Below are 22,092 nucleotides of genomic sequence, written 5' to 3' on the forward strand. Positions count from 1 at the left end.
CATGGGAGGGAGGGACATGGATCTGTCAGAGGGAGGACAGGTTACTGGAAAGTAACCATCAGTATGTAAATACGTGTCAAGTTATTCAATGGTCACTGCATCTTCTGAGTGGGGAACTTGGTATTTGACCTCTCTATATGTTTATTGCAACATTCCTTAGATTTTTTTTCAAAGATTTCATTTTGAAATGGCTGTTGAAGACTATCTGTGTATTGAGGCATGGCCTCCTCCTTTACAGCAACTTTCCAGAGTGACATTTGGTCTCATCATAAATATTTTAAAAACAAAACATGTGCTGCAAGGTATGTCTCTGAAGGGAGGTTTGGCTTTTCGACTCCCAAAGAGAGGATGGCTTTCCTCTGACCTGGACAGGCCAGGTCTCATCTACTCCACTGCTAATGAGAGTTATGGAGCCTTTATATGCTCCCCTTTAGTGGAAACTTTGTGTGACCTTTAGTGGAAACTTTGTTTAGCCTCACCAATTTTCCTCTATTCTATATAAAAAAAAATTCTATAACATTTATTTTGCTAAATATTTCTGTTCTCTCCTGGAAGCAGAAAAATTCTTCAAATACTGGTGTGATTAACACTTTCATACATGCACCCTGCACATATTGATCTACAGTGAATTGTTCTGTCACATTCTTAATAGAAATCTTGGTATAGTATCTCTGGAGAGTAATCAATTAATCAATCAAAGAAAAAAAAAAACACAAACACAAAACACCAAAACCAAACAATGACTGATCTGAAGTAGCTGTAGTACTGCACTGCTTAAAGTGTCTGTGGGCCTTGTTTGAATTCCCTATCTACCTTGCTGGTGTCAGAGTTGCCTGAGAGAGAATATTAGAATCATTTATGTTGGAAAAGACTGCTAAGATCATTAAGCTCAACCCTTAACCCAGTACTGCCAAATCCTCCATAAAACCAAGCATACCATCTACACATTTTTGAAATCCTCCAGGGACAGGGATTCAATCACATCCCTGGACAGACTCTTCCAATGCCTGACAACCCTTGTGGTGAAGAAAGTTTTCATAATATCTGATCTAAACCTCCCTTGGCACAACCTGAGCCCATTTTCTTTTGTCTTATAAGTTGTTACCTGGGGCTTCTTGTCCCTTCAACAGTCCAGGAAAGGTAATTTAGAAACATCCAATGTTACAGCTCCTGTTCAGGTAATTTTGAAAATGAAACTGTTAGTTCAGAGACTAACAAGTCAGAGACTAAGGAAGTCATTAATTCAAAGAAAGCACGCCTAATTCCAAGTTAGTTTATTTCCATTTATCTGGTGAACAGAGTTTGACGTTTTTAAACCACTTTGACGGTTTTAAACCATTTAATAGCCCCAAAATTACTCTGACACAGGTCTAAGCACTGTATGTGCACAAAAGCCACACAAGGTCCATGAAAGCATTATTCCAGACTGCCTGTGCCAAGAACAGGCTGTTCACATGTTTAGAGCTAATCCTGCTTATACAATTCTGGCACAAGGTACTGATCCAAGAGTGTCAAAGTCTCTAGATGCTAGAATTGTTATTCACTATTGAGGTTTTATTTTTCTGATGAAGAAAAAGTTTTGCGGAAAAATGCAGGCACCTTGAGTCCAAAATATATGTTTTGGAATCTTCTGGTATTGACATATCAAAGCTATGGCTCTAACAAACCCTGTCCGGATGCATATTGGATTTCTTTGGATGAGAAATGTGATTATAGGGTTTTTTTTTCACAGTAAGCATAAGCATCATGGACAACTCTTGGGGTCACAGCTGAGCATCTATCTCAGATAAAGATTCTCACATTGTCCTCAGGCCTGAAGAAAACAAATAATTGAGCTCCTGAGGTCCCTGTGGCAGAAACAAAGGCCAAAGCCAACAACAGGTTGGAAAGTGAACAGTTACTCAGCAACTCACGGTGTCCATGTGACCTGAGAACGGCATGACCATTTTTGCTTGCAAGAACAGGGTCCTTAATTAGACATTTCCACTGACTCCTTCGCTGAACTTAAAGAATAGCATGAAAACACTGTGATTTGGGTTTTCTCTGTCCCCTGCATGAACAGAGGCCACAATAGCTCTGGACTGTATTACTCATCACTACTTTTCACTCCACTCCAAATGTTTTGCCAAATCCCTCAAGCCCACCAGAAGACATTTATTCTTCTCGGAGGCTGACATAATCACAAGAGCCACTCCTGACTCTTATTCTACTTTTTTCCTCTGAATGCAGTATGAAATCAAAGCTGTAAAAATCAGATGCTTACACAGCGATCAATAATACAAACAAAGGGAGAAGATAAGTTCACTTTTACCTGATGCTTGGCACACACCTTAAATATATTTCTCCTCAAGGGCAACATGTACATAAAGAGCTCTTTAATTTTTAATGGCCATTTAAAACCTTTTCAATAGGAGTACTGAAGTGCCTGGGGCTTTTTCTTTTTGATCTCAAAATTTGAAATATTTATGTGTAACTAACAAAATTCTTCTCCGGGGAAGAGATATAAACATACTCTAATTTTGGGTATTGTTTCAAAACAAGGCCATGTGACTATACCAGTGCTTCCCATGGAAGCATATTCTTCCACTTCCTCAAACCAAAATTTGCACTATTTGTTGCAGCAGTATCTGTGAAAAGGCCAACAAAGACAGAGGGAGAAGCTAAGAGATCTCCAACACTTTTTTCTTCTGTTTTGCAGGGACTGAAGCAGAGCTGGCCACATTGTCTGGAAGCAGTGTAACATTCAGTTAGCCAGAGGATCAGGAGAGGAAAGATATTTAGCAGCTTTAAGGTTTCTATGCCTTACCTACTCACTGCTTGTCTTTTAGCATCCATAGCAAATAACCAGGGGCCTGCAGAAGGTAATTTCCTTCATTTCACAAACTCTGATCCATTCCTTGGTACACTGACCATGTGTGAGTGGCCTGCAGGTTCCATAGAAGCTGCATTACAGAGCCTTTATTATAAGGTTTGCAACTAAAGGAGAACCTCTGTATTCTTACTGCTCTGTTTTACCATAACTAGTAGCACCTAATACCAAATCTTGTGCTTTTCTCCTTAAAAAGCAGTTTAGAAAGCCCTAAATGATGATAAAGCTTCTAATTTTTTTCCTCTCAAGTAAAAAAAGTGTTTTGTTTTTCTCACAATAAAATCAGTTTGATTCATAACCCTAAACTGTCAGTGCTCGATGAGTCCAATGTGTCCTTTTTCCAAGACACAGAGCGAAAATAGTGATCTCCATGACTGCTCTGGTCTCCAGCAGGAGCAATGAAAAGACGGAACTTGCTCAATACAGAACAACTAGCCAAGATGTAATCGTAAGGAGGGAGGAGTTGCACTTTTCTAAGGACTATTCTTGGGCCAAATTCTAAGATATTTTGCAAATGTTGGGAAAGCAGTACCCCTGGAAGCTAGGTGAGTCTTTCTGGCGAGTACTGGCTTCTTACCACTGTGCCATCATGAAGCAACTCATAAATAGTGTGATCAATTTTGCCTCTAGCACAAGCAGTCAATAGCATGGCCAAGGAGGTTACATGACACTGGGTGGCATATTGGCCATTCACAGGACAGAATCATTTCTCTGAAAAATACACACAAGCACACATCTATCTGTTACTTGAAAGAAGGAAAAGGTTTTCCTTGTCCATCCTAGATTTTGCAGTACATTGCAAATGTGCAATGCACTTGTACTTGTCTGGAAGACGTGTACTGTACACTCCCTTGAAAGTAACCCATGCTTAGACGTGGAAACAAAAACACACACAGGTTACACGCCTTTCCCAGTGCTGGTAGACACAAAGTTCTGGAATGCCGTCAAGTCCTGCAGTGGTATTGTGTGGTTACTCCATTCCCAGTTGATCTGACTGACCTCAAGTGCTGGGACTTGTCCTGAGCAGTTTCTCCCTTATGATGAAAACTGCAGTATGAGGCCATGCTGCAGGTCTGGAAACCCCTCCATGCCCAAGTAGAGTGCGGGACAGACTACCTCAGCACAACCCTTTCCCTTATCTGCTCTTGCCCTTGGGGTGTGCAGCTCAGAAAGTATTCCTTCCCTCACATGCACTGTAACTCTGGAGTCCTACTCTAAAATTTCAGAGGCAGAACTTGCCATTGGGACTCCACTTTTTGGCTGCTTGGATTGGCAGAGATCCATTAGCCCAGTTTCCAGAGCCTTGGTGCACTTTGGCCATGACAGCCCTCAGCACAAACATCTCTTCTATGAGTGTAGTAGTGTCAATTTAGAGACATTAAAGTGGATTTTTATTCTGTCCCTATGTATGTCTGGAAGGATTTTTCCTCTAGAATTTGTCGCTTTGGGTTACGGTCCTTTAGGTGGCACTGTTACCACTTCCAAGAGGAATCGTTGCTGGATACTTTGCTGAACAGGACTGAAACTGGGCCAGGACTGTCACTATCACTGGGCTAATAAGCCAGAGCCGATCCAAAGTCAGGACCGATCCAAATCAGGGGAAGCCTTTAGAGATATTTGCTCTAAAATGTCTTCACGGTATCCCCTTTGTAGTATCACTTCAGCTCCTGACAGTCAGGAGACTGTTCACTTTGGAGAACCCTCCACAGCACAAGGGTTGTATTGGAATGATGAACATCTGCCATTAAGGATAAACTTAATTTACTCCCTTTCAGAATAAATTTGAAGCAGTTCCTAAAGTCAACGAGAGTCATGTGTGCATATATGAAGGTCTTAAACTAATACATCTGCTAATTAAATAATAATTAAAAGCCATTCTCTCTACCGGCACTGCAATCATTATTTTTCATAATTAGTGTGATGTCAGAACCACTGCTTTAATTTTTTTGTGTCTACTGCCTCAGTTATCACCTGCTTAGGTTGCCTAGTCTCTTCCTGAAGATAGCAAATTGGTTTAGCTGGCATTTAATGGGTCTGTATTAAATATTGCTATATGTTGTGCACTCCTTGATGCCAATCAAATGAATCTTGCCAATTAAGAACATTTTCTGTTAAGAAAGAGAGATGATTCCAGGATATTATTCAGCAGTAGTCTGAAACAGCCAGAAAACAAATTCAAAAAAACTCAAAGAAAATGGTCATGTAATCTGAAGGTTGCTAGAGCAAGTGCCTAAAATTGGAAAGCGCTCAGAGAAGCAGCTAGTGTGGTAAAACACTCTTTATTACATACTGACATTCTCTTTCTTCAGCTAAACATGTCTGTTGGGCCACTAGCATTGGAGCTTTCCCCAGCTCTGGAGAGGGAACAGAAATGGTGTGAGCAGGACAAGAGAGCCACAGGCATGGGCAGACTCCTACCTGCATGCAAAACACTGGTCCTTGGGCTATTTTTAAGATTCAGTCCTGACCTCACTGCCTCAGAGCATATTTTCTAACAGAATTCAAGTCCAAACCAGAGAAAAATCTATGTTTTGGACATTATTATGGTGTGGGGTAAGGCGAGAGAGAGAGAGATACACTATAATTTGAACACAGAAGACTAAAAGCCTAAAAGAGGCTCCCTAGTACCAAAATAGGATTGGGCCCTTTGCTAAACAGAGTGAAACTGCCAGCTTGACAAATCCACCCCAAACTTCTCTGGATTGAGGCCACACCTTTTTCCTAAATGGCTATTTTTCCTTTGCCAAACTGCAGTTCCACTCAGATCTCAACCATTTTGCCTGCAGGCTTCTCAGGAACACACACAATTGTTATTATTTTTATACTGTAAGAAGTTTTTTTTCCCATGCTGCCCTAACTCAAAGCCAGCCATCACACTTTTGCTTAAGCTTTCAAACAATAATGCCACCTCAGAAAATGTCTACAGCTTGTATTTCCCAATGACACTCTAAAACTTGGGAGTCTGTGTCTATGTTGTAAGACAGCCAACTGTCCAGTTACACAACTGCTTGAGTAGTCCCAGATTGTCCCATTACATGTAGGCTCTCAATCTCAGCAGCAGCCCCAGGCCTCCCTGGAAGTCTCAGATGAGACAGGCAAGCACCTCAAGCAGAAATTCAGGTCTTCGGTGCTTTAAATAATCTTCTCCAAGTGCTCACCTGCCTGCGTGCACTAAAAATTGGGGGCTAAAGCAGCCACACTGCTAACTTAGGCACCACATCTGGGTGCCTAATGGAGAACTGCTGGGCTCATGGTGCCTGTACATCTCCTCACCCAGGGGAGTCTGTCTTGTCTTTGCCTGGGAGAGGTCTGAAATTCCACAGGTGTATTATTTTTCACCTCCAGGCACTCAGAGAGGCATTACTGCAATCCCCAGCTGACCTGATAGTACAAAGTACAAAGGCGCTGGGAACATAAAGCACAGGTATGCTTGACCAGGAAAGATCCCTAAGTTGTTCAATTCAGGAGGCATTCTCAGGACAGATATAACATGCACCAACAGAATGAGAGTCATCTCAAAGCTCATTTGCAGCAGCTGTTCTCATTTAAAGCATATCCAGAGGAGATGAAGAAGATATGCCCAAGCTTCCAGAATTCCTTTAGCAAACTGTGAATGAGGCATGTGATGAAAAATCTCTCCCTAGTGGGCAATGCATAGACAAAGATGAGCAGACAGTGCTCTGCCCTTTTCTGTTTTCCTCTGATCTAAACAAGGATTAATACTCTACAGTCAGCTAAAAAAAAATAAAAATAAAAAAAGCTTAGAAATGCCCAACAAGCCCAGAAATGTCAAGCCTAAAGAAAAATTGAGAGGGAAGATCTCCTGGGAAGTTATTTAAAATATTTAGGACATTTTAAAAGTTCCCTGTTTTTTTTTTCAGTTGAGTGAAGCTCCCCCTGGCAAGATCAGCTCCTACTTAGGGAACAGTGTGAACTGTGGTTGTTTGTTCAAAGGTAACCTTTCCCACAAATGTATAAAAAACCCCAAACTAACTAAAGTATTTCAGAAACTGTAAAGACTGATTGAATCTGAGTTTTGTTTTCTTGGTTTTCTTTCTCCCATTTAACACTGAAAATTTATTCTTGTCTCTTCCAAAAGTAGACAAAAAGGCAATCAAGGATATTATCTAAACCTTGATTCCTACTGCTGGTGATTGTCTCAGTTTTACACAGTATCTGGGACACCAGCTTAACCTGGGATGGTATGAAATACATGGGCATCGTGTGAACCAGGCCTGGACCTTAGAGCCCAGCTATGTTTCCCACTAAACAGCTTTTGAAACAAGCAAGACCTACAAGTCTTTCATGGTTACGTTTGTCATCTTAAAATGTATTCATTTTGACTTGAGTTTAGTGAGTAAATAAGCTTTGCTAATTACCAACATTTTCTTTATGTTCTCTATACCTAAGGAGAGCGATCTTCTAAATGCTGAGATAATGTTATTCTAACATCTCCAGGAATTGGCAACTCTGTAACAGAGACACTCTGCCTGATCCAAGGTGAACAGGAAGAGTAGGTAAGTACTGAGAGAAAGCAAATTGTTTCCTTCATCTAACACCTTTGGTTGACTAAATGCATGGATTGTTTTTGCATTTGCTCACAAATGTTGGTATCTCTATTCCAGCTGTACCAGTCAGAGAGTGCAACTTCACTCTTAAAAACATACTGAAGCCCCTCCATGCTTGTGACAAATGCTTCAGTCAAAATTCTTCCTATTCCAAGTTCCTGAACTTTTAATTTCAAATATACGGAATCAAATTATTCTACCTAAACAACTGGATGACATCTACACTCAAGACATGATTACTCTGGCCACCCAAACCCCAAGCTTGGTGACTTGACAGAGGTGCCAGATTCCACTTGCCTTTGCAGATTTCCCTTCCATGATTCCATGAAATTTTAAGTCCCTTTTCATAATGACCATTACAAAGAAATTACATGCTTTGGTCCCAAGAACAAATTTTCAATGACTGTAGAATAACTTTGGGCAAGTGATAGGTGTTAAGGTGAACTATCTTTTCAATGGTAAGAAGTACCCATTGCACTTACCTGCCTGAAAAAGTACTGTGTTGTTATAGCAAAGACATCAAAGCCACAGCTGGCCCTTTTAAGCTCATCTTGAATATTGATTAATTGCCGGGACTGCTCATCACATTTTTCCTTCAATCTCTGAATGAACTGCTTTTCAGTGTCTCGACCCTCTCCTGGTTTGGGGGAGAATCCATTCTTTGGGGTGGTTGGCCTTTGCTTGGGATGTCCTACAAAGGAGAGGAGAAAAGACCATTCAGGTCACTTACTTTATATGTACAGACATAACACGTATGTGTTTCTCAGGCCTTTGGGACTCACCCCTACAAAAGAAAAAAAAGTCTGTAGCACTCACACAAAACTTTAGACTTTCAAAAAAAGCAAGAGCACAGTGGTTTTAGGGGTCAAAGCTCAAGGCTTTTTAAGTCATCTCACCTCAGGCTCTGAGCCTGAAGGTCTTGTACAAGTTGGGGAGAGATGCCTTAAGAGTGTATCATTGAGAACTGAGGTTGTTAGAGGAAAGAATCACCTCACCTGTGCTAGACATCTACAAGAACAGAGGTCTGCATCTTGATGTGCAACGCTGGAATCTCTTACATGGCAGTGAGAGTAATGGGCATTTCCAGGTCAAGATTCCCCTTATTGCAGATGTGGAAAACAACTATGTGACATTTATACTCTACACGTGATTTCTTTGTCCATCTGAACCCCATGCTTGGTGACTTGACAGAGGTGCCAGTTCTTATTTGCCTTTGCGTCCAAATAGGACAATGAGAGAGTGGAGTTGTCCCTCCCTGAATGCAAACACAGCATGGGTTGCTTGCTATTGGGATATCACAGTTTGTCTTTATCAACAGTACTGCAGTCTACCTTGACAGTTTCCCTTGTTCTCACCCTTACAACACATCTAAAGTTGCAGCATTTAACAGATATGTACGGAAGTGCCACCAGGTACTCTGTAATGCTGATAAGTTACATCACTGGCTCTGCATGGCTGCTCTCTTTGCATCATTTGTCACACCAGAATCACTATATGGTTTGCCTGAAGAAATAGGCCCAGACTCTGGCTCCTCTGATGTGCTCCAAGTCAGCTTGAAGCAAGTCTGATCCTGTACAAAGGTGTGAAAGCACTATTGTAGCTTGTGTTTAGGATATCAGTTCAAATACAGTGCCATATTCACATGAATTGCACAAGAACTAAAGCTTACTCATGATAAGCCACTGAAGGGCAGTGAGGCTTTTTTCCTAAGTTCATATCCTGCTTGAGTCAGCTATCAATTTCTCTGGATATACTCAGTTATGAGGATGAAGCAAGAAGGGGCAGTGTCAGGGTAGTGTCAGGCTGCTCAAGCCAGTGCTTGGACAATCTGTTTTGTCTTTACCTTTCTAGCTTTCTGAGAACTCTCCTCTGCAAACATTTATGTCCAGCTGGACATCACCTTTGCACAGCTTACTGATTTTTTTTTTTTTTTTTGCATATCCTCAGTTGATATGCTCTTTAACTCCTTCCTGAATACTGGCCAGGAATCTCTTCCTCTGTTCTACAGATCCTCCCATTAGTGTCCAGCTTTTAGCCTAGAAGCCTAAGTTAGTAAGAAAGGGGAAGAAAATAAGAGTCAGACACCTTATTCCCATGTGTTATTAGAGACGATGGGCATGTGTCTGGAATATTTCTGTATTAGAAGAATGGGTCAGCTATGCAAGAATGCAAAAAAAAAAAAAAAAAAAGGACAGTTTGTAGTTTTACAGTCTTGTATTATACAGTTCCTGAAAAACAATACAGAAACAATGTCTCCAGCCAGTCTCCAGGAATGAATGTAATAGGGGACAGTCTTCTGCTGTGGATACTACCTACTACTTTCCTAAAAATTTGAAGAATCCTTCTACAAAGATGCCTCTGCTGGTATGATTCTGAGCCAATCTGTAAAGTGGAATACTGTTCCAGAGGTATTTTTGTCAGATGTGCTTTAGATCTAGATCTCTAAGACCATGGCCTAGGAGTGCAAATGGATCCTTAGGGTAATTTTACTAGATAAGACAGGGAAACAGTATGGTTTTGACAGAGCACTACTCCAGGAACTTAATCCTGCTTTTTTGAATCCCCAGCTTGTGTGGAGCTATTGGGAGCATATCTTCCAACTTGCCCAACTATGTCCTGGCTCCAGGCTAAGCTTACAGGGATCTACCTCCAGCAGAGATGCTCCCTCATGTCTCAAAGTATCTCATGGTATAACTGCAAAGAGCCACAAGTGCAAAACAAACTTTGAAACTCTTCCTGTCTATGACCTGAATTTGCAAAAAAAAAAAAACAACCAGGTTTCGCAACATGCCAAGACTAGTGTCATGTTGTTGCAAGACCTAAATAATACAATACAAGGAGTTTCTGTCATTAGGAGAGTTCAGCCAGAGAGTTTAACTATTGACCTTTATACATTTTTTTGTGAGTTAAAGCCTCTAAATATTTTTTTGGAGGAATGGTATTTCCTTACAGATTCTTCTGTTCATGTCAAAGGGCTCTTAACTGGGCAGTAGGTAATATCACAAAATAAGAAATTCATAAAACCAACACCCATAAATATCTGACTTTTTAGATTAAAAATCTTGGGTTCTTTAAGCAGCACAGTGATGTTAAACCAGAAGGCTTAGGGAGAAGTGTAGGGGAAAGCCCTTGAAATCAGTCTAGTTTTAATTAAAACAGAAACCCATCAGGTTGGGTTGTCTTATATCTTTCTAGCCTTCCCGTTCACTGGAAGATTTGAAATGCACATTTCTGTGTTGTCCTTGTCAGTATTATAAGCTGTCCTTGTAAATTAAACAGTGCTATTCTCCTCAGGGATAATTCTGAATTTCTCGGTTCATTTGGGTCTGAAAGGCAGCTTACTAAGCTTATTCTGCCATTGATGTCTCTCTTCTGTTGCTCTGCACAAAACAGGGTATATATTAATGATGCTGGCCCTGATCCTGAATGTCCTTTTTGCTGATGGTGGGACCAGGGGGGCAGACCCAGTGTACGCTGAAATCACTGAATCCCTTTGATCTGCTTCAAAACTCCCAAGTCTTTTTTATCTACCTGAGTGTTTGAACCAAGGAGACATAACAAGTCTATACTCATAATTAATACAGTCCATGAGGAAATAGATGGGGAATGCAATTTATTTGCCTTTTAACTGTTCATTTTCTGACATTTTGGTAAGGAAAGTGGGCAATTACTTTGAAACTATTGATATCAAGCAGCTTGTACAATGACAGATGTCAGAAATGGATGGCACTGTCCTAAAATGGAGTGGAAGGAGAGCACCTGCATCTATGGACACCTGCTCCTAGACAAAGATTTCAGGGATGGTAATGTATCAATACATAAAACTGAGATCCCTACAAGACTCTGCATCTCAAAACTCCCTTGCAAGTCTTCACAAGGACTGATCCAAATCCTAAAGGTTAGATTCAAAGTTAAAAAAAATGTGTATGACAGCCAAAAACCAGCACTGATTAAAAGGAACTGAATGTGAGGACACTAGTAACAGAGGAAAAACAACCTAAAAACAGCACTCAGAAATTTTAGAGCCTGCTCATGGCCAGGTGTAGCTGTGGTGGAGATACCTGTGAGATACATGCTCTCTCATCAAAAAGTGTAAATGATGAAGGACTTCATGATCCTGATGGAGGAAAGACTGTGTTACTGCCCCTTGGCACCAGCTACACTCCCTCTGTTCAATGGCTGCTTTGACTATTTTTGAAATTGTTAAGTAGGTGAAAAAAGTGTCTGTCTTTATTGCTTTGTTATTACTGTTGTTATTTTAAAGAATGCCAAAAGCTACTCTAAAAAAAGTAAGTGAATATGAGTTTATTTTCCCACTTGAACCTTACAGTGATAAACAACTTTAAATTGTCCTAATTTCAGGCACTCAAGCTGAACAAATTCTAAATCAGGCTGATGGACAGAGGTCAGTCTCTGGACTCAACCTGTCATGAGACTGAAGAAACCTTTGAGGTCTCATGAATTGGATACGCCAAAAATTTAAGCCTTGAAAATGATTAAGTCACCCGTGGAAATGCAGGTCTCCTTGACAGGACAAATATACAGTCCAAATACGCCAGTCTTCCACTTTGCTTTCTAATTCTCAAAGAAGCAAATCAGTTGTGCTGTAACATGCTGCTACAGCCACAATCAGTGCTGATGCTTAAACTGGACTCTGACTGTTATAAACACTGATGCGCTTCTGGTCTGGCACTCTGCAATGGGTTCTTCTCTGCATCTCTCTTGGTGATCCCATCAGGTGAAAAATAGTCTGTAAATTATATGATTCAGAGGACAGCATTAAGTTCATCTTTTTACTAAAATATCTTTGTAAGGAGAAGAATTCTGAGTCCTGCTGGTGCCCGAGAAGATTAAATTTAACCTTCCGTTTTCTCGATTTTGTTGGTTGAGAGGGAAAAGAATAGAGACTGAGTTTAGTAAACATGAAGAGACTCCTGATGCAAGTTATAGGAGCTGAAGAGCTGTTCTACATGCTTTATATTTTATCAAATAAAGCAACATGGGGTTCTACCCCCAATAATTACATCTCATGTATCATGTAGTTGTAGAGATGACATTTTAAGTATCAAAGTGAAGTCTGAAAAACGAGGCAACAGAAGATAAACTGCAAGCACAGTGAAATTAGTGGGACCATGCACACTCATTTCAGAAACATTTACATCAACCAAAGTCCAGCCTTACAAAAGCCTTTAGCACCTTATACATTTGTCAGTGTACACTTAGCAGACATAAACAGAAACAAGTTATCCTCATTTTGGTAAATAAACAGAAGTATTAGTCAGAAATGGTAAAACCATGTGGGTTTGCCCAATACTGAGGGTTAAGTTGACAGTGTCCCAATGGCACTTTGAAGGTTATTTCTATAGATAATCCCTTTTCCAATTATGTGTAGAAATAGCCCAGGAAATTCAGTGCCTCTGCATAAAAATAAGAGTAGATTCTGAGTAATATACTATCACTCCAGGCAATTGTCTGAGGTGTCTTTTATTTCACTATATCTATATGTTCTCTTTTTATATAAGAAAATTTTAATCATTAGAAAAATGTTCCCATGCCCTTAAACATTTAATAGAAACAACTCTTTGTTTTGAAGCAGAGATGATTGCATGGTTGTAAGAAAGAAATAAAAAAAAGTCTATTCAGCTCATGCATTGGTATGATATAGCCTGCTGTACTCACAGCCAGCTTTATGAAACGTGGACACATTCAAACCTCATTTAAGAAGAGATTTGAGTTTGTTAACCAGAGATGCAAAGTCAACAAGTTTAAATCTTCCCTGAAGATTAGATTCCCCTGCTTTTGGGTTCAGAAATACCTGGTGAATGGAGCTTTGTGACTGTTACAGCTGATTTCTTAGGGGATGAGACAGCTGGTCTATTAGCATCCTGATCTTTTTGTACTTCTTTCTTCACGCCTGCTTTAGAAAAAAAAAAAAAAAAGGTAGAAAGATATCTGTTTTATAATTCTGTTCACAATTGTGCAGAGCTTTGTTACCAAGATACATACCAAAATAGCAAAATATAAGTATTTTTTCAATATGCACCCTGGACTTCACACAGAATGATGCTACACGGCACTTCTGTGTTGGATGCCAACCCACCACATCTGCAAACGTGGCTGTGCACATGTGGTTGAGCTGACATGCAGCACTAAAGAAGGACGAAAGAAGGCCTTACACACTACCTTGGTTTTTCAGCTATCTGCACAGTGACAAATACCACTAAGGCACAAATAGCTACATGGGTAGCCCATCCTATCTTTACTGAATTCAGTGCTCTGTCCCTTTACCTTTCTGTGCATCCTCATTCTGGGCTGCAGGAGAAGCTGACTGAAGTTACCTGCAGGTCCCTGCTCTATGAAATTTTTCCAAGGTTAGGAAGCTGCCTTTCCCAAGACAGTCTCATACAGCTTTCCTAAGACGGTCTAATACAGGCAAGAGAGAGACTTGAACCAGAAGCAGGCAGGACGTGTCAGAGCTGTGCTGGATGTGGCTGCCCAGACACGGGAGAGTGGGTTTCTGCCTGTGCAATAAGTCAGGCAGAAACAGAGGTTTGCAACACATGCAGTGCACAAACCTACAAGACACTGCCAATTCAGGATTCAACAGGGCACGGAATTTTTCAGAGAGGCAACTGAGTGTCTGTTATTATTCCTCCTACCACTGGAGCTCTCTAGTTAGGGTCCTGGGAGAGTCTGTCAGCCGACAAAGTTATGCACTCACCGACTGCCTCTTGTACCAGGGAGATACCACTTCATCCGAATGCCAGAGTGGCCACCCAAGTTCAGCTCAGCCCTCCTGCCCACACACAGCTCCCATCAAAATAGCTGTGGGGATCATGCTGAGTGCAGTAACTTGAAGTCCTGCCCTGCTTGTTTGACCATGGTGTGACAGTCACAACCACAGTACTTCAAGTAGAAAACACTCATCAAGGAAGTAAGAAGAAGGAGTAAAAAAACCCAACCCCCTGAGACATTATTGTATTTCCTTTTTGCTTTCCTCTTTTTTACCATTATTGTTTCTTGAGGGTTTCATTTTAGCTGAAGGACTGCGTCATAGCCCCTGGATACACATGAAAAATAGAGAGATCTAAAGGCAAATGATTTGTTGTAAAAGAAAAACAAAGTTTGCCTTATCAACTTTCCCTTCTCTCTTGAGTAGCTTCACAGACATCTTATAGGAAAATGTTCCACAGAATCTGAAGTATCTGAAGCAAGAAAAACAAAATTGTATTTTCTTAGTGATGCCTAATGACAGCGGCAGTCCAAAAGCTAACACTATCTTCCATTTCGTTTAAGGCAAATGTGACCTGTCTATTTCAACAGTGGAAAAAAAGTGATAGTTTTATATGGGGATCATAATCTTCAGGGACACTTACTGGATTGCTAGTTTTCTGCCCTCTCCAAAGCCACAGCTAGTCATAATTGCAGTATTAAGTTTATTTCTGATGCATTATTCATGCTTCCACTTCTGTCTGCATCAGGACTTGCAAACAGCGAGCTGCAGACACAGCATTTGACATGCACCAGAAGCTGAGCTTCGTAATTTCCAACACTTAATTGCAGAGTGCTTCTGCAAAGAGCACATGCACCTGCACAAGCCTTGTGTCCAACTGTTTGTGGGAGGGTGGCATGGGACTAAAACCCTCTTTGACTCTTTTCCACTGTTCATAGGCAAATCACACCATTAGTTGTCAGGGGCTAGTAAAGACTGAACTCTTCCTCATACCTCTACTTTTGTCCATCTCCATTTTCTCTGCTGTTTATAAAGTCAACATATTGAGGCTATGATTCTCATTTGTGATTAATACTTTTCACAGTGAAGTGACTGTGGATATAAATTACCCGTGTGTGCCACCTATTGCACTCTACTACTGAGCAGGACATAAAATAAGTTTATTGCTGTAAAAGCAACCTGAGATGGGAGCTGTGAGACAAAACTAGAGCTTGTTTTATAAGGCATAGTTTATGTAGTTACAGATTCAAGCATTGCTTTTTCATAGTAATGAGGCTTTGGTTTTACTGTGGCTTTCAAAACAAAATTATGATGCACAAATGGGCCATAGACTGAGCTCCTCCATAAATTTTGCTAAGGGAAACAGAGACAATGGTAAGGGAAAGTGTGTGCCTTCCTTATGCTTTCAGCAGCAAAGGGTATGTAAATAATTAACTACTTTTGTTTTTGAGATATTTTCAGCGAGGAACACCTGAAGAAATTTTTTAGTTTCCCTCCCCCCCTCCCCCCGCTCTGCTTCCGCCTTAATCCCTAAGTGAGGAACAATTCCCCAGTTAGAGCTTGGCTGAAGGAAAACAGAGCAAAGAAACAAGGAAGCCCAGAGAGCACTATTGTTTTGCGTAGGGCAAGGCAGGGTCTGTGGAGAGCAGTGATAGTTGCATGTGGGTACAGACGGTGCTGACCAGCAGGGGCAACTGCACGAGAGACATCCACTTCAGAAGGTGGGAGACCAGCAGAGAGAAGGTGCAAATAGATATCTTGACAAGGACAGATAAGTAGGATTAATAACAAGGAGAGGGAAATAAGGAAAACTGCCCTCCTTCACTTTACCAGACCAGGAGAGCTCCTAAAGTCTGGTAGGGTGGCAGTGCAATGACTGGGCAAGTGAGGAGGAGTTGTGCAGCAGGGGAAGAGCCAGTGCCTAGCACACGGTTGCTTGGAAAGGGCCCAGGAGAGGGACACATGTAGCTAGTAATTATTCAACTTCTCCTTCATAAGTAGAAGGGCCCTGGTGTCCTCTCTGTGGCACTCCTTAGATGAGAGGGATTTAGAAAACACACAGCAGGCAAGAGAAAGGATGGTCTGCAGGAGCAAACTGTTATCATTCTGCTAGGCTCATCACCCACAGGGAAATTTTAGGGGAAGAGCGATCCCTAGCATCTGACCTTAAATAAGAGCTGAATGTTTTTCTGAAAATGGGGGTTCTTCTTCTCTCATCTTTTGAAACAACAGCTGTTAGTTGGTTAAAAGAGAAACATTCAGAAAACATGTTGATTTCAAGCGAATTTCTGCAGAGAAAATTAGTTTTTAAATTACACTTATTTGGGCTCAGAATTTCTCATTTCACAGAAGTATAGAATTTCAGGTTCAAAAAATCTGAGGGAGAGCACTGGTGCAATGATCAGCATTATACATGGGACCACAGGGTATGGCACAGTAGGAGGTTATATAGTCTGATCTCTTCTAGCTTAGAGTGCACTAGAAGTAACTCAAAGGCTAAAATGCACATAAAAAGTCTGATGCTCCACAGTAACTCGGAAAACAAGACAAATATTTTAGTTGTTATTACAAGCCTGAATGCATGTAAAACCTCAAATAATACTCTGTAAAATATATTTTGAAATGTCAGAAGGTGTTGTGTATGCAATGATAAAATGAAATAAAAGAGACAAAAAATACAATTATGAAAGGAAATAAAGCACCATGAGTGTGTACTTCTTGAACTTGCACACTGTTTTAATTTTCTTCTAAATTAGTCTTTTAAAATGTATTTTAAGAAAATTTACTTCAAACTCTTAGTGTTATTGCCCACAGACTTGAAATATGGAACTCCAATTATCTCTGTGTTAAATGCCTGTATATTAGCTTTATTCCTTCTGGCTGCATACTCAGGGCTCTTAGCAGAGAGCCTCCCAGCAAAAAGTTCCTGGCAAAGCAAGAACCACCATTAAATTCCAGGCCTCCTGGAATATCTTCCAAGGCTCTGCCAACCCCCTCCACTACAGGAGCTCATGCAGCAAGAAGTTGCCTCTCTGGTAGCCAGTAATCAAAACCACAAACTATTAATTTTTAAGTGAATATACATTTTTTTTAAGATTACCAATCTTCCAATGGTTCATCTCTTTTAAAAAGTATTTTTGTGTAAAGAAATGGATATTTCAGGCCATAAGATAACTGTGAGCATAAATACTTGCTCATCTTGTCTACTACTAGTGTGCTTGCAGCACTTGCTTCCAAAAAATGCATCCAGATACACAGTTCCATAAAGGTATTTACATTTCCTAATTAAAACACACAGCCTGCTCCAAACAAAACAGAAGGAGTAAATGCAAAATAATTAGAAATACAAGGCAAAACGTTCTAGAAATCACTTGGAAAAACTGCAGACAAACAAAGCCATTTCTCCATTCCCCCAGCACTGCTGAATGCTGGCCTAGGAACCAAAGCAAAATACTCCTTATCTGAGATATCTTCTCAAGCGCTGCTGCAGAATCAGCATTTGTATTTGCCTGTAGCTTTCTGAGTCTTCAAAAGCCAGTATGGTGGGATAGGCTTCAATTTGCTTTCACACTTCAGACTGAAAACATGCTAACAATTTGCACATTGAGTATTTAATTCAAAACAAATCCTAACATGCTGTAGACATTATTAACAATTCAGTGGGACTTAGTACATTCAGATGGTTTCCAGCTGTTCTCAGGAGTATTTTATAAGTTAACTAATGCCGTCTGCAAGTTCAAAAAAACCCCCAAAAATAAGGAAGGGTTTGCAGTCACTCATAGACAGAGAGCCTCTTTGAGCTTTATTCTGCCCTTTCCCCTGATACCCATGACTAGTCATGTCCTTGGTGAGTAATAACATATTTCTGCATGTATTGTTAGAGACAGAATGAGTAAAGCTGGAAGTACGATGGATTCTGTAGAATATGAGCAGTCTAATTCTCTCTAGAGACTCTCTCCTTCCTGTGATCTATGAGACACTGAATAAATAAGTAGATGTAGAAGAAAGACTATGTATTTATTGAAGTAGAAACTGCTAATGCTTGTGCTTTCAAATTTAAAATCAATCTGATGAGAAAAAAAGGACAATTACTATTTCATTGTCTCATCTGAAAGTGATTGTTTTATGTATTTTAAAAAGAAAAATCTCTTTATCTGGTATTAAATAAAAAAAAAAAAGAAGGAAAAAACTCTCCTCGCAAAATGAATTCTCCTCACATTCTTTCTTTGGAATGGAAAATCTCAGGGTAATTCAGAACATCCAGTCTTAGTTAAAGAGTTAAAACAACAACTCCTTCTCTTTCTTCATTTTACATGGATCCCATGGCATGTTATTGTCTCTTCCTCACACAGTTGTGCTATGGCATGTTTTAGAGTGGTTCCCAGGACAGAGGTTGGAAAACTTGCCCCTGAATGTTTCACTTTCACCTGCAGCATACTGCTGTATATCCCTGTGTTCTGTACAGGAACAACGTGAACGTAACCCACTGCATACTCCCTATTCAGCTTTTAAGGGAAAGTGTTTTCAAGGGGGATCAAAGCAGCAACAAACTCATCTCCCTTTATCCCTGCAAGAGCACTGGTGCTTAGTTTTCCCCATTCAGCTGACCTCAGTTGATCCCTCTCCCTCCTGCTAATGTTGTTCTGTCTGGATTTTGCAGAAACTGATTAAAAGAAGGGCATTTTACACTACAAGCTCGCTGGTGAGAGCTCTGATAACAGCAGACTCCTATTTTTCATCTTGACTGATTGCATTTAACAATCTGTCCTGTTACAAATCATTTACTGGTACTTGTAAAAGCACAGGGATTGACTGTGTGAGTTTTTTGAACAATGCTTTTGAACGTCTTTAATTTACTGGGCCAAGTAGAAACAAGCTGCTCAAAATCATTCCTTATTGCTATTGTCATTGCATTCAAATTAGGATGTTCCTTATGGGAGATAACAGTCACCTCTCTGTGAGATAAAGATTAAATAATAACCACGTTGAAAGAGGTATGTCATAACATACATCCCATAAAACCCACAAGGCATAGAAAATATAAAAATTCTTCAGCTCTCTAATTTTATAGACAGTTGGATGGCAGGTCCAACCTGGTGGACAGAACTAAGATCTGGAACAAGCAGCAACATGGTGCTCAGAAATTTGCATCAGGACCACAGGCATGAACAAATGAGCCCAGAGCTGCATCAGTATCCTGAAGGTGAACAAAAGTTTCAAAAGACAGCAGATTGGAGATTCCAAGCTGCATTTGCTGTGGGTTTCTATGTTCTGGGAGAAAGATGTGACTGAACAAGACCTAAGATACCCTAGGACTTTTCTCCAGAAAACCACAGAAGAACCTGAGTATGAGATGGGAATTATAGAAAGTGGTTTCAGACCAAATTCATGCTACTGAGTGGCTACCAGCATGATTTTATCTGGAGACTACATCACTCCCAGCCTTGATGCAGACTCAGTCTTGAGCACCCTCCAGAAGCTAAAACCTGGAGTAGATGAAGTCAAAACTCCTGGTTGGGATATATAATCTAGGTCTAAGGCAATTTAATTTTGATCAACTGATGGCAGAGCTGGGTGAATGACCTATCCTGACTCTAGGTCTAAGCAGGTGCACGATGCTGCCCTTTTTGACTCTCTAAACCTGTCAGCACCAGCTCGGGAATCACTGCCTGTCTGCATACCCTTGCCATTGCACAGCACAGACATTCTCCTTTTGGATTAGTTGCTGTGGTCTGTTATGCTGGGGTGAGCACAAGTAGTTCTTACGCACCCTGAAGGGCTCACCGCATCCACCACTAACTGCACCATGTCAAACTGAAGGTTTTTGCCCACATTCTGACAGACTTAGGTCCTGGTTTCATGTAGGATCTCAGTTGCCCTGTGGTGAAAATTAATCTAAGTGATCTGTAAAAGAAATTCCCTATGAGGGAAGGAAGTTGTTAATCTGCTGCCTCTGAACATTGCCTTTTGCAGATATTCCCACATTTCAAGAGAAATTTAAAACAGAAAATTCATATGTATGTGCTTCAAATATTATATATTTTTATCAACATCTGTAGAAAGAGGAAGCTACTTTCACCTATCATTAAACAAAATATGAAGAAGTAATAGAAATGGTATTAGGTTATCATTGCACTTCTCGAAGTAGCTATGATATTTAAGTGAAATTAAAAGACCTCTCTTTTTCTAATCAAGTGTGCTTTTTTCCCACTTTCTATACATTAACAGACATATACTTACAAAAAGGGTTATGCAACACACTGAAACCTAATTAAGTGCACTCTTTTCATGGGCCAGTCAAAAGGCCATCAGTTCACACGGGCAAAACAATTTGCATGACAACGATCTTCCACTGCCATTCTCCTATGCCAGAATTCTTTTATCATCTGAAGCACAGCAGCAGCTATAGGAGTCCATTTTCATTAATTAAATGTTTTTATTCCCTGTAGTCCAATTTATTTCACAAGCACTTTTAATGAAATATCAGGAGTATAATATCCCTTGAGCAGTTGTCTCAATTTTTTTTTTTTTTTAAATGGAAGTTTAGAGGTCAGGTGGTCTTCTCAGGTAACATCTAATACATGAAAGCCTTCACGCAATTTTCGTTGGTTATTTCTGACTCACTAATATAGGTAGACACTTTATGAATTAATTTACTATTCACACATACATCTCTGAAATACAGATGTAATTTTTACATTACCTCACGTATCACTCTTTCAGAAATATTATTTATATTTAAATTACTGCCATCCTCTTTGAGAAATGCTTTTTCTCTTCTTTCCTTTCATAAAGTATGCTGTACCCAATACACACAGTGCCTGTGCTCTTCAGCTGTAACTGTGGAGTGCTCTAAGAGCTTTAGTTTAGTAACTGCGATGTCGTGCACAGGAGGTTAGACAGATGCAGCATGTGTTTACAAACACATATGCAACATCAAGCCCTATAGATATTACTACTAGATGATTTGTTATCATATAATTCTCAAAATACACACAACATAAAAAGTGAACTACTGTAGTTTCTCTACTTTTCAAAGGCTTTACTATATGGCTGACTTCAGTAGGGACTGCCTGGGCCCTTTTTTTTTTTTTTTTAAATGGGAAAATATGGCTCACTTTCGTGCTCTACATCCCTCTTCAAAACTTGCATATGGATCACTTGTAACTGGATTCCCTTTGAGAACAAAGACTACCTTCTACACAAGGACATCCAAAATTGTCACTGAATGTAAAATAATCTGTTGTGTCATTAATTCACTGAAGAACATCTAAAGTAATTTGTCTTCCCAGTTATTCTGTCTTCCTACATCATGGTTGCTCTTCTGTTCTTCAAACTGCCCATGCACATAGTTGCCATTAGGGAATAGTTTGGAAGAACATAAGAAATGCATTTATTCTGCTGTTTTCAAGACATTTCATCTTTCAGTTTGGAACACCGGTGAATGTTTTCTCACTGTGGCAGCAGTGAGGCTGGCTGCTTCCCCAAGCATGACACTCATCCTCTTTATGACGTGGCAGTGTCAGTGATGCAAGGTGTGTGGGGTGGTTAATAATTTTACTGTATCTTCAAACATTTTTGAAACACTGATTTTACTTCTCTGCTCCCTCTGCTCGCTCAGTCTCCTGCCCTGTGATGTCCAGCAATAATGCCAGACTTGCCAGTTTAGACTGGTAGCCTGTGCTAGTGATCATTTCCACTTTGCAACGGCAAAACAAGCAGGTCTTTTACAGTGTTTACCTCTTCTGTCTGCTGCAGGACACTGTTTTGAGACTCGCCTTTTCACCACATATGTGCACTTTCTTGGCCATATTTAAATGATGGTATCTGACAAAAACTGTAAAGGGCCTTTGTTTGCCTGGGATCAGAAAGCCCAAAGCAATACAAACACTTCACTGACTGTGATGGTTTGGACTTGGCTC

At 40.2% G+C, this 22,092-nt stretch overlaps 1 protein-coding gene across 5 annotated transcripts in view; it reads right to left on the minus strand.

The window, feature by feature from the left end:
- Positions 1-22,092, minus strand: part of MTUS2 (microtubule associated scaffold protein 2) — a 249,282-nt gene that overhangs the window by 42,440 nt on the left and 184,750 nt on the right. For 4 of the 5 annotated variants that reach the window (XM_027884594.1, XM_027884593.1, XM_027884592.1 and 1 more), the window contains exons 6-7: positions 13,253-13,354; positions 7,920-8,128 (exon numbers count right to left, since the gene is read on the minus strand). In XM_027884594.1, coding sequence (XP_027740395.1) covers positions 7,920-8,128; positions 13,253-13,354 — 311 coding nt within the window. The remainder of the gene's footprint in view (positions 1-7,919; positions 8,129-13,252; positions 13,355-22,092) is intronic. The other variant, XM_027884597.1, reaches the window with a different exon arrangement.

This window comes from Empidonax traillii, unplaced genomic scaffold (genome assembly GCF_003031625.1).
Source record: "Empidonax traillii isolate 1590-97213 ecotype Southwest subspecies unplaced genomic scaffold, ASM303162v1 scaffold149:size904812, whole genome shotgun sequence".
Classification (NCBI taxonomy): domain Eukaryota; kingdom Metazoa; phylum Chordata; class Aves; order Passeriformes; family Tyrannidae; genus Empidonax; species Empidonax traillii.